Source organism: Labrus bergylta, chromosome 6, assembly GCF_963930695.1.
Source record: "Labrus bergylta chromosome 6, fLabBer1.1, whole genome shotgun sequence".
Lineage (NCBI taxonomy): Eukaryota > Metazoa > Chordata > Actinopteri > Labriformes > Labridae > Labrus > Labrus bergylta.
Genome location: NC_089200.1, coordinates 30116823 through 30133318, shown reverse-complemented (window position 1 = coordinate 30133318; position 16496 = coordinate 30116823). Strand labels below are relative to the sequence as shown.

At 42.5% G+C, this 16496-nt stretch overlaps 1 protein-coding gene across 5 annotated transcripts in view; it reads left to right on the top strand.

The window, feature by feature from the left end:
- palld (palladin, cytoskeletal associated protein) overlaps positions 1-16496 on the top strand; it is a 68352-nt gene that overhangs the window by 47568 nt on the left and 4288 nt on the right. For 3 of the 5 annotated variants that reach the window (XM_020631078.3, XM_065956164.1, XM_065956167.1), the window contains 8 exons: positions 8962-9645; positions 10414-10558; positions 10874-10975; positions 12500-12538; positions 13456-13677; positions 14150-14299; positions 14632-14720; positions 15873-16005. In XM_020631078.3, the coding sequence (XP_020486734.2) occupies positions 8962-9645; positions 10414-10558; positions 10874-10975; positions 12500-12538; positions 13456-13677; positions 14150-14299; positions 14632-14720; positions 15873-16005 (1564 nt within the window). The remainder of the gene's footprint in view (positions 1-8961; positions 9646-10413; positions 10559-10873; positions 10976-12499; positions 12539-13455; positions 13678-14149; positions 14300-14631; positions 14721-15872; positions 16006-16496) is intronic. The other 2 variants (XM_065956165.1, XM_065956166.1) reach the window with 2 other exon arrangements.

Here is a 16496-nt window from a genome sequence, read left to right as displayed (position 1 = left end):
TTGCATTTTTAAGGTGTCTCCATCTTGTTCTTTATGAAACAGAAGTGTAGATATTCAGGTTACAGGTTGGATATGCACTGCTATACATACAGTAAGTCCGCTGATATATATCAGGGATATCACATTGGACTAGCGAGAAAAACAGGCTGTAAACACTACTTAACTTTATCTAAATTTAACAGCTGACTTTTAAAGTAGCGATATTTCTAGTATGACTGAATACTTAACATTTTTTTGTACCTGTTAGCTTGTAACATTTAGCCATACCCTAAAGTACACCCTGCTTCATTGTCCATTTGACTCTGAAGAGGGCTATATGTCAAGGTTGTCATTAAACAAAGAGAGGTGGACCCAAGTGCAGAATAACAAAAGACTATTTAATTAAAACAAAAAGGCAACCAAAACTTTCTATGAAAATTTCCAAACTGAAAAATCCCAAAAAGGGTCAAAACAGGAAGCCACAAGGAATCAATAGGGAGCACAAGGAAAACTAACATCTGACACAGACAAACAACAATGAACTGACACTAAAGGCAAGAAACACAGAGACTAAATAGACACAGGGGTCATCAGAAACAGGTGAGACTAATGACACAGGTGAAGACAATGAGGGTAATCACACTGGAGGGAAACACACAGAGGAAGGAATAAACACAAGACTAGAAACACTGAGGACAACTATGACATAAATACATGAAACACTGTCGACACTGTTAAACTCTAGAATGAAACATCAAGACACACTAGAACATAGAGCGACACAAGATATGAAATGACAAAATAACACAGGAAACACTGAAGACTAAACCAGGAAACACACAAGGGAAAAACCAGCAACACTAGGGAAGAATGAGACCTAAAAGATAAATACATCTAAACTGTGAAAAACAAAACTAAACAGACCAACTCATGACACTATAATAACAATTAAAAATGTAAATATGAACATCATTCTTTTTGGAAGATATTTCATTTTATTTTCTCATACGTGAAAATCAGGCTCCTTTTCAGTAGAGTAATCCCCTCCTTGTTATTAGAAACAAAATACAGGTTGAGGTTATTTAGCTTTGGCTTACCTTTTGAAACCATAATGCTACGTCTACCTCTACCAGTTCTTTTTTTACACCTATAGTGACACTGGGGCTTTGTCTCCATTGACTATATCATTCCACTATAATGTTTCTATGCTTTGTTCAAAGATAATGGCCACTGTGAAGGTAATGTTTCTGTGTGTCCACAGGATTTGGATTTTATTTCCCAGATAAGGCGTTGGTTCAACTGTTACCTTACAATGGACACATTTAATTTGTGTCACTTGAAACCAAAAGAAAAGTTCAGGTGATGAGTTCCTTCAGTCTATCTTCCATTCTCTCTCTTCAACCATATTGTCTTTGTAATGATTTTGGAGACATGTTGACACTAAAGCACAAGGATAATCAATCAGGTAAACTTTAGATGTCTCACATTCACTCCTTCTCTTTCTTAAATGGACTCTTTAAGCTGTTGTTATTTTTGTAGCTTGACTCCCTGAGGGAAGTTCCTTGGTCAGCAGCCGCAGCACAGTATAGGGCTGAGCTTTTATTCTGAAAGGGATTGGTTTCAGACAGGCCAGGGGCCTTTATTGTGGAGGGGAGGAGCTCACAGACAGACTGACTCATGCAGAGGAAAGAGAGAGAGAGAGAGAGAGAGAGAGTCTGCGTCTGTCACTGTCTGGCTGCTCAGCGCTCTATATATTCTGCTCATACCTGACAGTACAGCAGAAGTTTACTCTCCTGCAGGGAAATATCAGAGCAGCTAAGACGACAACATTTAAGGTAAAACTATCATCTTTATTCTTTTGTATAGACCTATAACTTATTTAAAGTCAGTCAGACTTTAGGTGGATTGATTATGAAATATATGAAATACAAAATGTATGACTTCAACTCAATTTTTAAACTTTGAGCAATCAGAGAAAAGCTTTGTGTCTATTCTGTGTCTTTTCTGTCCTTTGAAAGTTTTTATTTGTATTGGAAAAACTCCCAGCTGAACACTGCCATTCAATTTTAATGAAGTAGAAGCCAAAGGAGCAAAGTACAAATGATAGAGATAGAGTAGGGACTCTTTTTTTCTTTTTTTCTTGGTTGGCATGTTAATGTTTAAATCACGTTTTGAGAATGAGTGTGTGGTTCGCTGGGAGCACAGAGAGGCTAAGTTTGACACCCATTCATTTGCTGGAGGCTCAGGAAAGGTAGCGAGTTCAGACTGCAGAGAGAGCTAGAGAAAGAGAGAGAGGGGGGGGCAACATCACTGTGAAGCACTTTTAGTCGGATGTTTTCTCTCTGGTGTTCAGTTGTAAAAAGCAGACAGACGGTGTTTTTGTGTGGAGGTTTGGTTTGTTTGCAGAGCTCCTGCTGGAGTCAGATGGATTAGTTACCACAATAGAGTCTGTTGCGTTTTAAAAGCGTGTGTCTTACTCAGCTCAAACTCTTTCACTGACTTGATTTCTTCTGAGCCATCCTTCACTTTCTGCTTCTCTCTCACATCCCCTTCCTCCTCCTCCTCCTCCTCCTCCTCCTCCTCCTCCTCCTCCTCTCCTTCCACTCCTGCTGCTAATCCCATTTGATGGCAATGTCTTTCCCACTCCAATCCAGGGAAGAATGTCTGCAGCATTCTTGCTATAGAGGGGGGAAAAAAGCACTCCCTGTCTTACTCAGTGCAAGGAGAGAAAGGCAGAGGAGGAGTGGGGATAAGAGGGAGGGACTGATGGAGGTATACAGAGAAAAAGGAGGCCTTGCTGATTGAAGAGAGCCCTCTTCACCTACACTTGGATATGAAATACGAGCCCCAGATACGGAGCAGAGGGGGGAAATAATAGAAAAAGGAAAGAAAGAAAGAAAGTAGGGCAGCCGTCGGTGTGGCTGGAATAAGAAAAACGCTCTGTTATAAAGAGAGGGGGGGAAAGGAAAACAGTCTGGTTCTGTTTTATGTGGTGTGTGTGCAATTAGAGAATGAGGGGCACGAGGGGGGGGGAGGGGGGAGGAGGGGGCTGGGGTACCAAGGGAGGTTGAAAATAAGTTAAGGACACCAAAAGGAACAAAGGTGGAGAAAGGAGAAAACTTTGACATCTCACAAGGAAGAAGTGAATGGATTGAAGCTGTAGGTAGAGAATTAAACAGTTTTTCATATGTGTAACATGTTGAGTATCATATGTGTGCAGCAGCAGGAGCAGCAGCAGCAGTGACTGCTTCTTTCATTGTTTTTGTTTTTGTGGGTCAAACAGCCTGTTATACTGTTCTGAAATGTTTTTGGAAACTTGCAGGGGCTCTTTAACTTCACAGAGGCAGACATGGAGGGGGGGAGTCAGGAGAGTGATGTGTGAGAGACAGAGACCCACAGTGCATTAGGATATGTTATTTTAACTTCTATATTGACAACTTAATTGACTTAGAATGGCTTCTAAATGTGCTGTTTGATTAAAAAACTTTATTTTTACATTGAATTTGGTTATAACCAACTTTAGAGCCTGACCAATATATTGTCCTACCAACACGGGAAAGAAAGTCATTTCTTTTAAATTACAAAATTTCCTCAAAAAAGCAACTTTTGATTACCTTTCCAATGTTATATTATTCTTCTCATGAAAAGCTTATATTTGTATTTTCAGCTCCCTTATCCATAACTTAACTCTCTGATGATATTGTAATTTAGTGATCTAAAAAATCTAATATTAACACAGTTTTAAAAAATCATGCACAGAAATGTTGAACAACAAAATTCTCAGTTTCTTCCGTTAATGTTAAGAAATGCCAAACATGACACATTTACAGCAATGACACAAAAGAGTTTCTTCATCTTCATCAGGCTGTACGTAAGTCAGACATAACTTTGTGCAGCAGTTTATACAGACGGTCTTACTCACAGTGTGTCAGGATGACATTCAGTCATCAGCTCAGTCGCTCTGTTCCTGTGATTCTGCTCGGGGGCATCAGACAGGTTTCATATTGACGCACTGTTGTGATGATGCAATGCTCTATGAGGGACCAGATGCTACACAAAACAAGCATCTAGTTTTGTGTGTGACTAGAGAGGTTTGTGATTTCGACAGTGTTTTGTTGATTTAATCTTCCAGTGTCACGTACTCACAGGTTGGGTCAAGCACCTCGTGTGTAATGACCTCAGTGGAGGTTCTTTCTGAGGCTGCGTTTGTATTCCAGGTGTGATAACTGAATTTGATTTGACATGTGGATGTAAATCATTTACAAATACCAAGGCCATGCTGTAACTGAGCTCCAGGTGTTTGCAGAAACAACAGAGGTGTAATGCAAACACATAATGCACCTATAGCATGAGAGCAGCCAGAACACCATGTAAAGCCTCTCCTTGTTCCAGTTGCTGCAAGATGTTTAATGCTTCTAAACTCACTCTTTCTGTTTGTAAACACAGAGCTGTACAGAGAACAGGCACATCCATAGTCCCCCCACCCCAACCCACCTCTCTCCTATGTTGTTGTTTACAGAAGGAAAGCCCTCATTACTGGCTATGTACACTCTACTACTTCCTGTTCTCCCTCTCACACGCTTCCTGTCATCAGCTGGCCTGGTCTAATAAAGCGGCACCGTCTTTTTCCTGCAGCTGCAGAGCTATAACGAGACGGGCAGCAGATGAAACCCGCGGATAGCTCACAGCTTGCTCGGTGGAACGGGATGAGTTTCTCACGCAGCAGCCTGGGTCGTTATTGTTCAGGAAGCACAAACAAGCTGCAACAAGTAAACATGGCCATTTAAAATGTTGAGGTTGGCATTTATTAAAGCAAGATGCTGCTGGGGAAGACCCACTGTGTGTCGGGCACGTCTCAGGGTTAAGCTGACTGATACATTACTGTGTATTTAGTTAAAGTTATTTTAAGCTTTTCCGGTATCTTTCAAAGTATAAACTGGGGAGACAGGGTTATTCCTCTTTGCCTTTTGAACCATTTTTTATTCTTTGCCTCATTAAAGAATCTACCGACAGGATGCAGCCCAAGGAAAGTATTTTTGTGCAGGATGAAAATGGGAAGGGATTACTGCCGGGCCTTTATAAACCACTAGAATTTGGGGCAGAAAAAGAGAGGCTATGAGGGAGACTGTGTTACAGAATGACAGACAGAGAAGCTTGAGAGTTTTTCTCCCAGCGAAGCAAACGCTCTGTGGGCCAGTTGGCTCAGAGCGGAGCGGCAAAACACAGGGCCGTTGACATGGTGACAGAGGAACACTTCCCTCTTAACTCAGCTCCCGCTCAGCCACAGGGACGGGGAATAAGAGAGGAGGGCTGCTCCGCTTCTCGAGCCAGTTGTAGATATTGGTTGACACAAGGTCAGGTTTTTTGCAGAGCACACAGCTGGGATGAAAGGACAGGACACAGTGTGCATATATACAGCGGTCTTGTCCTGCACTTTGTGGTCAGAGTGGTCTGGACGATCATAGCCTGATGTTGAGGGTTCACAGAGTCTGGATGGATCCAGTTCTGTGCTTGATGTGAATCCTTGAGTGGGCCATAAAACTATTCATGCAGCTGCAAATTATACAAGTTGACCTTTTCATGCACTGTCAAATATGAAGCGTTAGCAACTGTCAGACAAAGTGCAATCTCATCCGACACCACTATAAATCTATTGGGTTTTATTAAAAATGTGTTTGTGTGTTATCATTCAAACAGACTTTTAAACTTGTTAAACGTGTAGAGTGTATCATATCTACACTGAAAACGACAGTACGTTATATTCATAGACTCAAGAAGTGAATATAGCCATTAGTTTCAAAAGGAAAAGCCAATGCAGAAGTGCTTTTTAAATTGCATTCTTTATCATGGCCTGCAGGGGGCGACTTCACAGGTTCCAAAAAGGTGTCTCCCTGTGTTGATATTTATGAGAAAATCAACAAAATCTCTCACTCGATTTATTACCTGAGCACACATTTTTTGAACAAGTTTATTGTCTCAATCGCTGTAGTTTCAATCTGTTTTCTCCACAACGATGTTTGTTTTAGCCTCATTACTATTGCAGGAATTTTCACCACATTTGAAGGATCTCAGCTTAGTTTTATGGTAGGCACAATGGTCTAAATTTCCTTTTTTAACTTCAGTGGAAACAGATAACAAAACCAGGTTGTAAGATTTTGATAATTCCCTGAAAACAGTCCTTGTTCCTGGGACAATCTAAGGTCTATTCTAGGGCTTGGTTACTTCGGTTTAACCTGCTAACCAAAATAGAGTTTTAGCAAAGTGTATCTAGCATTTAGGAAAATGACTCCACAATACCAAGCTGGTGAGTGCCAAAATGACAAACTCTGCGTTTTGTCAACAAACCAAGAGGATGACATAACAGTGGTGACATCCACGTCTTATAAACAGCTGGTTCTGATTTAATGTGAGAGGATTTAGTAGTAGTTTGGCTTTGTGATGAATCAAGGTGCTCATTGAGGTGTAGCTTATAGAAAGTTCCTTTTATGGAAGAGAAGTGTTTAATGCAACAGCTGGATAACATCCACTCTGCCTCCCGCTTATACGTTTATATACATTTATAGACCTAAAACATAGTTCACCGTTAAACACAGATGTTCTTCTTACTCTTTATCTCTCATGTCAGAAACATTAAAGGTCTTTGAGGTCTTTCATGCTGAGACAGTAAAGCCGTGCGTCGGGGTTGAGGGAGATGAGGCTCTGAGGAAATTGAGTGCGTTTCCTCTCTGCTGGAGCAGACGGGCAGGGTGCTTCTCCCCCGACTCTCCAAGAACACAGCCAAAAAAGGAAGCAGAGCGCTGCGAGCCTCATGAGCTGCCAAACTATTCCTGTAAAAGCACTCTTTTGGTAGAGAGAGGCCTGAACAGGAGACGTTTGGAAAATGTAAAGACAAAACATGTATACAGAGAGGAGGACACACATTGAATTGATTGTGTGCTCTTGCGGTGTGTGGAGGAGAAAATCAGGTTGTGAAAAGCTGGTATGATCGCAATGGACTTTACTGAATTAACAGCTATTTATTAGAACATGTGCAGACCCCTCAGGAGGGGAGCATTCGACCAAAATAACTGGCCACAGCAGTGTAATCAGTCATGTTGCTGTTGGATTATGGGGGGGGGGGAATTTGTTACACTTTGCTACAACTCTGACAGTTCTTTTGAAATATTCACTGGTGTTGTTTGCAAAAAAGGTATACAGGAGGCTAGAGAGAGGGGGTTCTCTGCATTCTCACAGATGAAAAATAGTCGACAGACTCTGCTGATTGTTCAACATCTGGAAAAGATTTGGGCACGAGAACTGGTCCTGGTGGATTCCCGACAACATGCGCCAATGGGATGTACAGTATATTCTGGACAGGCTGCCTGTGAAGAACTCATCAGTCTCAGGCACATAGCTCTATACTCTGAGGGTTTGTAAACTTTTCCCCAAAGACCCATGTCCTCCTTCTGGTCCCCCAGGAGAGCTTCTAGCAGTTCCCTTCTGTCTTTTCAAAGTTAGCCCTCTTTAAAGCCCGACTTGTTTCCTGTAGAGTTTGATTCAGTGACGCTGCCTGCAAGAATATAAAAAGTTTTGATCTGATGACACAACAAACTTTCTGACCTTCCTCCCTCTCACACGATGACGTGACAGCACAGTGAATCAACCGGCTGTGGGGGAGAGAAAGGACAACCACACCTCTATGAGAAAACACAATACTTCATCACCGGGACCCATCCCCTGGCAAAATGACACCACAGCCTCACAATTTTTTTGTTTTTTCTTTCATCACAATGCCATTCAGGGGCCACACCTCAACCTCAGATAAAAAAACATCATATCTGACCTCTGACCTCTGTGCAGCACTATTAAACTGTTGAACAGGGCTGTTTTTCTCACTGCAGCACTCCTGATGCCTTCACCATACTCCATGTATTGTCAACAGGCTGGCTTTCTAACAAGTCTTTGTTAAAGCCTTGAGGCTGATAACCTATCAGTGTGTGCTGCTGCTCCAGTGGTTTCCTTCCCAGAAAACACACACACACACACACACACACACAAACACACACATAATTTGTCCACATAACACAAGCTATGACAATTAGTCCCGAGGAAAAGCAGTCACTTCAAATACCATTAAAAACTGTCACTCTCCTTACCGCTTTCTCAAAGTCTTTTCTAGTTAAAAGGAAGATTCTCTGCTGTCCTTTAATGATAACTCAGGGAGGAAGACATTTGTTAGGTCGCTGTAAATAATATTATAAAGAACATAGTCTTGACCTTAGACTGTCTACAGTATGTGGATGTAGACTCTAGTTTAGTGAAGTGAAGCTAATGTGCCTAAAACCTGTGGTCTTTTTTAAAATGGCCAACAGGGGGCGACTCCACTAGATCCAAAAATAGAAATCAAATGATATGAAACCAGATGAAAAATGACCCTACTTCTCCACCCTTTTGTTTAAAGTTTGTTTTCAATTAAGTTCATGGTCTCATTGCTCTTCACAAGTCTCTTTTATTACAGCTCTATGTTCATTTTCAAAATATGATCTGTTTACTGTCAAATGTTTACTGTCTGTTTACTGTCAAATGAATGATAAAGCAGTGTGTTTAAGAGTGTGGTTACCTTTGAGAAGTTATAATAGAAACTTAAGAATCAGTTTTTACCCTTACCTACCTTTGATAGTGTGATCCTGAATACGCTTCATGTCTTTGATGATTAGTACGTTCACTATCTGAACCTCTATAACTCAGCTGTCCCAACAGTTTGATTGACATTTTAACTTTCTCTCCATTATGCTCACATCTGGTACCGAACATTTCAGCCAGTTTGTTTTCTGACTACAGTTGGATAGAAAACAAGTCAAGGTTTTATGTATCAATTGAAAACAGCTGCACAGTTTTGTAAAAAATGTTATAACCGTGTTACTTTATTCCACTTGAAGAATGAACATTCTCTTCAGAAAACATTAACTTTCATTTCTGATCATGATTCTTCTGCTATCACAGAAACGCCTCCCAGCTGAAGCAGCTGCAGGACCAGATTCTATTGGAGCAGCAGGAAGCGGCTAACTGGCAGCAGCAACTAGACCAGCACAACCAGGAAGCCCCGCCTCCTCCTCAGCAACCGCCTCAGGAAGAGCTTCCACCTGCTCCCCCGTCTCCACCTCTCCCCCCTCCTCCTTCCTTCCAGGAGCTGGAAAGCAACACGACCATGCAGGCCAGCACCTTCAACTACGCCCGGCCCAAGCAGTTCATCGCCGCTCAAAGCCCCGGGATCGGATCCGGCTACATCACCCAGTCCTCTGGCTCCTCAGGGTCCAGCCTGTCCTCCCCTCTGTCTCCCCCCGCCTCTCACAAGTCCTTCAGCAGGGTCCCCATGCCCCCCTTCACCAAGGCCGGAAGTGTGGAGTCTCCCAGCTCCCCTTCATTCCCGCCTCCACCTCCACCCTTCCTCAGCTCCAGTAACCTGCCCTCTCCATCGGGCCCAGCTCAAGACTTCCCTCCCCCTCCCCCTCCTCCCCCTCTGCCCGTCTCCATGTCTCCAGCGTACTCAGATATGTCCTCGCCCTTCTCCTCTGTCCCTCCATCTCCCGCCTCCAGCTTCCTGTCCTCAGTGCTGCCCTCCACACCCTCCACACCTGGCAGTCCCATAGTCAACGCCCTCGGCCTCCCTAAAGGCAACGGGACTGTGTGAGTACCCCTCGTTGCACTTTTTTCTAATTCTTAACAATCACTGTCAAGTTACATCATCTTTGTAAGTTTTGTTGTTACACGGTGAGCTTCGGAGCTCCTCGTCAGATAAACCCGCTGGCAGCCGCAGGCGGGATGTCTGCAAGATGGAAGATGACGTGTTTACATTTTTATGCAGAATGTTTACTGGAAAGAGGAGAATGTTTAAACACACACATACCCACACACATAGACACAAGGGGTTCTCATGGTGCAGGGGCTTTATCCTACATAAGGCACAAAAAATATACACATGGACCTGAGAGAGAAAGGTGTGTCAAATTCAAATAAACACTCAGATTCCTTATCGTAGTTTATGTACCGGCTGTCAGGTTTCATCTTTGTTCTTTGATGACATGCAGGGTAACTATATTTTGGGCATTACATATCAAGTCAGCTAATAGAAATCTCTTCATTTGATGGTGATCTTGAAAGGAGAAATTCACCTTTTTTTCCTTCATCAAGGACATTCCACTCTCAACTCTGCCAGTGATTTTTCAGCAGCCCCTCACTAACTCACTCCCGCCCCCCCCCCCCCCCCCCCTCTCATCCTGGCATTCCTGCTGCAGTTGCAAGAGATAAGAAGACACGTTGTGGAATGCTATGGCTGGACATGTCCAGATAAGGGGGGGATATTAGGGGGGAGCCAGAGAAGAAAGAAGAGTTGAGATAAGGTGTTTGCGTCACAGATGTTGACAAATGTTTCTGTTTCTGTTCTTCCTTCTTTAGCAAAGCGTTCCCCAAGAAGTCCTCGGTCACCAGGACGCCTCGCATCTCATCCGACTCCGACATCCAGGGGTCCAAGGATGCCGTCATCCAGGACTTAGAGAGAAAGTTGCGCTTCAAAGAAGAGCGCATGAGCAATGGTCAACAGGTGTGTGTGTGTCATTGTTTGTTCTAGGCTTATGACTCTACTGAAACCAGCGTGTGTATGGAGGCAGTTAGATAATGAGTGTTATTAACACAAAAACCTTTCATGAAACAGTTTAACTTTCCATAAAAGTGTCATTAAACATGCTTTTGTGCAATGCATGCTCAAATAAGTTAATGTTTTCTCCATAAAATAATGAAAACACTTATAAACAAAAAACACTTAGATACAGAACTTAGCTAATAATGTGTGTCAGTGTGGGTTTTTGCAACTCACACACTAACCCCATTAGCTGACCCCAATAATCCCTGCTTCCAGAGGTTAACCTATGAGGAGAAGATGGCTCGCAGACTGCTGGGTGCTGACAACGCCGCCACAGTCTTAAACACACAGGAGACAGAGGAGGAGCCGGTCACACAGGTACGCTGGCTCTTTACGAGGATCCACACACCTGGAGGTGGATAAATCAAACACAGAAACACCCACCTGATTTATTTTCCAACACAAATCACACTCTGTTGCATGTACACAAAATCCATAGGCACCGTTTCTGTTTGTTCACTTTCCCCCAGTGTCATTCCTATCTCATGACTTCTCACTTTATTTTATATGCTGATGGATCAGAGCACACCCCCCACCCCCCTCAGTCCCTGTAAACACCGTGGAAGAGCGAGTTATGAAAGCTGGGGTATAAACATTGTAAAGTCCTCCAGAGGCCTCCATAAAAAGCTCTGTTTATGCAAACCAGTGTCGCAGCAGACGTGCTGGGGAGTAACAACATTTGAAGGCATGTGTGGCTCATTTGTCTGACTCTGAACCACAAGAAAGTTCTGTGAAAGTGTCAGAGTGTCACACCACCACACAGTGTTTGTTGTTTATTCACAGCAGAACAGAACCAGCATTTTTCTTATTCATTTTTCTTTTTATACTTGTCTAAGTTGGTAATATTTAAGGCTGGGAATGGCAGCATTTTTGTGATTTATATTGACATTTATCTTGAGCTATAACTTGATCATTCTTCTGGTTTAAAATGTATCTTAATATTGACACAAACCTGAGGAAAGACTTTAGACTGCACATTCATTTGCTGTTGTTGCATTTATTTCTGATGGACTTTTAAATCTATGCATAGCCAGTTAGATAAATGAATAAGTCAAATTTTTCAAATGAGGCCTAAACAGACAGATCCCTGTACACACAACAGTACGAGAAACACGATGGCTCATCGTCCATCAACAGAGAGTTCAAACTCTTGACTAAAGCAACCTCCTCACAGCTGCAGTGAAATGAACAGACAAGCGCACGAGTTGTGTTCAAATGGTCTCGTAAAATAGAGTTAGCATTTTACCATCCCAGTGTGATGCAGCCTGTTGGCATGAGGAGCAATCTAATTGGCTATGGCACTGCAGCACAGCATGACTTTTAAGTACACCCCAATCAATGCCACTTTTTCAGTCCCTTGCCTCTTGCATGTGCTTTTAAAAATGTCTTTTTTGACTGCAGGTAAGATGCAACACACACAGAAACACGCTTTTCCTTTTTTAAGCTCTTCATTCTGAGAGGATGACTTGTTGATTTCACTTTCAGATTATGGGATGCTTTTCCTCAAAACCCTGCCATTCAACTCATAGGGTCCCTGCTTGGGCTTGCATTTGTTCTGCTTGTGCTCAAACAGTGATCCTAGACTCAGATTAAGATCGTTACTTGCACAGATTTTTGTCTGGCTCCAGGTTCGGCCTGTCTCCCTGGACTCAGTCTACATGTCTGCTGAGCAAATCTGCAGGGACATTATTTTTTAGTGTGCAGTGAAGGGTTTGAGTCAAAGCATTACAAATTGTGATTGTGAAATAATTAGGAAATGTTCAGAGATTGAAAGAAGCACCTCTTGGATAAGATAGTAACACCCATACAAATCAAAGGCAAAACACTTTTTTCTCTCAACAGGAATACATGCCGTCTGAAAGACAATCTTTCCCTCAAAAGGTTTCTGAGATCCTGTTTTCTGTTACCTTCTTGGTTTCTCATTCACTCTGTTTAAAAACGTCACTGTGTTTGAGTGTGTGGGAATTAGCTGATAAGGGAACAAAAGGCAGCGATACGGGTTTGCTGTGTAGTCCATTCTCAGGCAAGTGTGTCTGGTAAACACTGCAAAAACAGGCTGACACTAACTGAGCATGTGTAAAAACTTGTTGCACCTTTTATAGTTTTTTGTTGCATGTGTTGAAGTTGGTTTGAGTTGGCTTGGATACTAAATCATGCTCAAAGCTTGATTGCAACACAAGCATGTTTGGCTTTCCCTAGATTATGCTTTCATCACGCATCACACGCAGCAATGTTTCTCTGAATTTGAGATTTAAGCAGCAGAAAGAAAAGAAGATGAATATAATAATACTTTGTATCATTTTTAAAAAAGGCATCTTGCCGCTGCAGCTGGCTTGGTTTCTCTGACAGGATAATCCCTCAGTAGATCTGGATGAGCCACTTCTGTGATCGCTGACGTGCAGCAGAGTGAGTTTAGCAGGATAAATGCTGGTTCTGCAGCTGTGCCCCGAGGCCCTGTCATTATCTGTGTGATGTGTCATCAGACCACGATGCTCCGCAGATGTTCCCTCTGCCTCAGTGGGGCTGCTGTGACGAGAGATTGATGGAGTTGGTGGGATGGAGGAGTGGCTCATCTGGGCAAGAGAAAAGTGGGAAATTGGGAGAAAGCAGGTAGTTAGGGTCACAATGAAGACAGGTTAATGTGTGTGTGTAAAAGATCAAGCAGGGGGAAACAGGGTTTATTGATTGTTTTCTGCACGCTCTTAAATATGCTTGCCTTTGCCACGTTGAGCCCACAATCTTAATGTGATGTATTTCAACGTCTCTCTCCTCTTCTCTCTCTCTTGCTGGTTATGTAGGAATATAAAGTTTCCAGCTTCGAGCAGCGACTGATCAGTGAGATTGAGTTCCGTCTGGAGCGCTCTCCAGTGGAGGAATCGGACGACGACGTTCAGCACGATGAAGACTCTGTCAGCCGCGGGGTGGCGCCGTCCTTCGACCAGAAGCTCAAACACTACAAAGTCTTCGAGGGAATGCCGGTCACCTTCTCTTGCAAGGTCCACGGAGACCCCAAGCCAAAGGTGGGAGGTTATGCATATTGCTTATATTTAATGTCATCACCCTGATTGATGATTACACTATGTCCTAATTATTTTGAGATAAGATATTTGAGGCATTTCTGATGGCTTGGCTCGCTTGCTTGGGAGTTTCCTGATGTGTGAAATTGATGAAGGAGGGTGCAGATATTGTACGTGTGCTCTGTGTTGTGATAAGGGAGGCCCATTGCAAGAACACACACTGGACTGGGCTGACTGCCTGGTTCTGTCCACATTAATGACATGGTGATGACAGGCTGCAGAACAAACTGATGAAATGAAAGAAAAGGAGAGATTGCAGTGAGAGGGGAAGCACAAAAACTGATATTTTCTTACAGTTTTAGGCGGTTAAAGCAAGTTGTTTTCTCCTGTTATTCTTAGATATTAGCATAATTACAGCCTGTTATCATACCTTGTTGAATGGTTTTTAAATGTTCTTTCTCACCTTGTGCCACAGGTGTACTGGTTTAAAGACGGTAAGCAAATCTCTAAGAGGAGCGAGCACTACAGGATCAGTCGAGACGCTGATGGAACCTGCTTTCTGCATACTGCCGCTGCCTCGTTGGATGATGACGGCAACTACACCATCATGGCAGGCAACCCTGAGGTTAGTGGAAATCAGCTTTGAAATTCTGTGCACCTTTCCGGGGGAAAAAAAAGTGTGCACATGTCTGACAGAGCACCATTAGCGAGAAAATAATGAGCATCAAAGATATTGTCTCCAGCTTAAAGAGGAAGAGGGCGTTGAATGAGACAGGAAATCACTAAAGCCCGTATGAGTGTCAAAAGTTCATGTGCTACAGGCTTTTCTTGCAGTCTTTTCAGCTCCAACACTCACATTGTAATTCCTCCTCTCTGACTAGTACTTGTGGTGTGCTGGTGTGTCAACACCTCATAAGCTCCCCTCTCTTCATGTCCCTCTCTTCCTTTCATTCACAGGGCAGGGTGAGCTGCACCGGCAGGATGATGGTCCAGGCTGTGAACCAGCGAGGCCGAAGCCAACGCTCTGCCCCTGGACACATGCGCAGGTGAGGCTTCCCCTAACTGACAGAGGAGGGAGAGGAAAGACAAACAAGATCTCTTGTTGATTTAATTACGGTACAACCTGGAGCTGCAGGCTGGGTAACACATGTGCTGCATGCTGTTCAACATCTGCACAACTTCTGTACTAACACCGATTTGAAACTGCATTATCCTGACGTAAGATGTTCCAAGAAGCTGCTATTTACACAAATATTTGCTGTGAGCTGAACCGCAGTTCCTTTGTTGAATGTTCTGCTCAGGAAAGAAAGCTCAGTGTTAATGAGAGGGAACACCTGTTTGCTCTGTTCTGTTTTTTCATTGCTCTAATCACCCTGTATATACGCTGTGCATTCATCCAAGCCCAAGATATTGAAAAGAAGCACAGAGGCCTCACAGTCTCTCCTCAGAGCGCATACAAAAAAACACCTGTAGTCTGTTATCTAGATGAACACTCCCTCAGCTCAGAGATGTTTTGAGGTGAGATTTAGATAACAATCAGTGTCTCCACGCTGTCCTTCTTCTCCCTCCTCGGTTGACTTGTAGAAAATCAAGTTGTGGTTATGTCATTGTAACGGGGCAGAGTCACACCTGTGGATCCTGACCTGCTGTGCAGGGTTGAATGGGAGTAATAGATTAAAAAAGGACAAGGGTAAAGAGTCAATTGCAGGTTAAAGGATAAATAAAAGCCCTGAATGTGCACAATTTGTCCATTAAAGAGGGAATATGTGAAATATACATTATATAGACATATGCATAGAAATAAAGGAGTTAAAAGAGTTCTGCACTAATTGATTTAAACCAAAATGATTTGGGCAAATAAGACACATCTCAAAACTGGAAGGTTCCTACAGTATGTGATAAGTATGTGCAAACTGTTTACATTTATATTTAGTTCTTTTATGATTACACCTGTGGTGGCAGGTTTATGTGTTGGCAGAGTCCAAAGTGTTTCCCAGTGAGAATAATGGAAGATTTTTCTTCTTTCCTATCATATCGTATCATATCTCATTGTAACAAAATGCAAGTTTTGTTTTTCATACTACTGTCATACTACCGTAACTTAAATGAGTTACAAATTGCCCAAAAATGTTTTTTTTAAAGAACTCCCAAAGTCAACTTCAAATTCCAAATTCTAAGCGTTCCTTTTTCTCTGTCAGGCCCAGATCCAGATCTAGAGACAGTGGTGATGAGAATGATAACATCCAGGAGCGTCACTTCCGTCCTCACTTCCTGCAGGCGCCCGGTGACCTCATCGTTCAGGAGGGACGACTGTGCCGGATGGACTGCAAGGTAAATTCACAGCTTTTTGCTCTGGAGAAGAGTGCAAACGGTGCAGACACTGATGAACATTGTGAAGTCATTAAAAGTCATTTTGTGGTGGCTGCTGCAGCAGATTCCATAAAGAAATGTTACTTCTGAATATGTCTTACAGTTTTTAAAGCCCATCCTTACTAAAGGACATTTTTGTAACTTAAAAAGGACAAATACACTTTAAAACAGTCGTTAAAAGTTTGAAGTCCACCTTGAAATCCTAAAAGAAAGTCAGGGGGGATATCGAAAAAGGAAAAATGCATTGGGATAAATAGCTAAAATTTCCAAAAGGGTAAAGGGTTGAGTTGCTAGACACTACAATGATACATTTAATTATGGATAACACAATAAGAACAATGTAAAGATTAGAAGTTTAAGCAACTACAATAAATGTTTAGCAATTACACCTTTCAGTTGAGTTAAAAAAAAGATATAATGGGTTTTTAAAGAAAGTTTGCTGATGTTTTCTG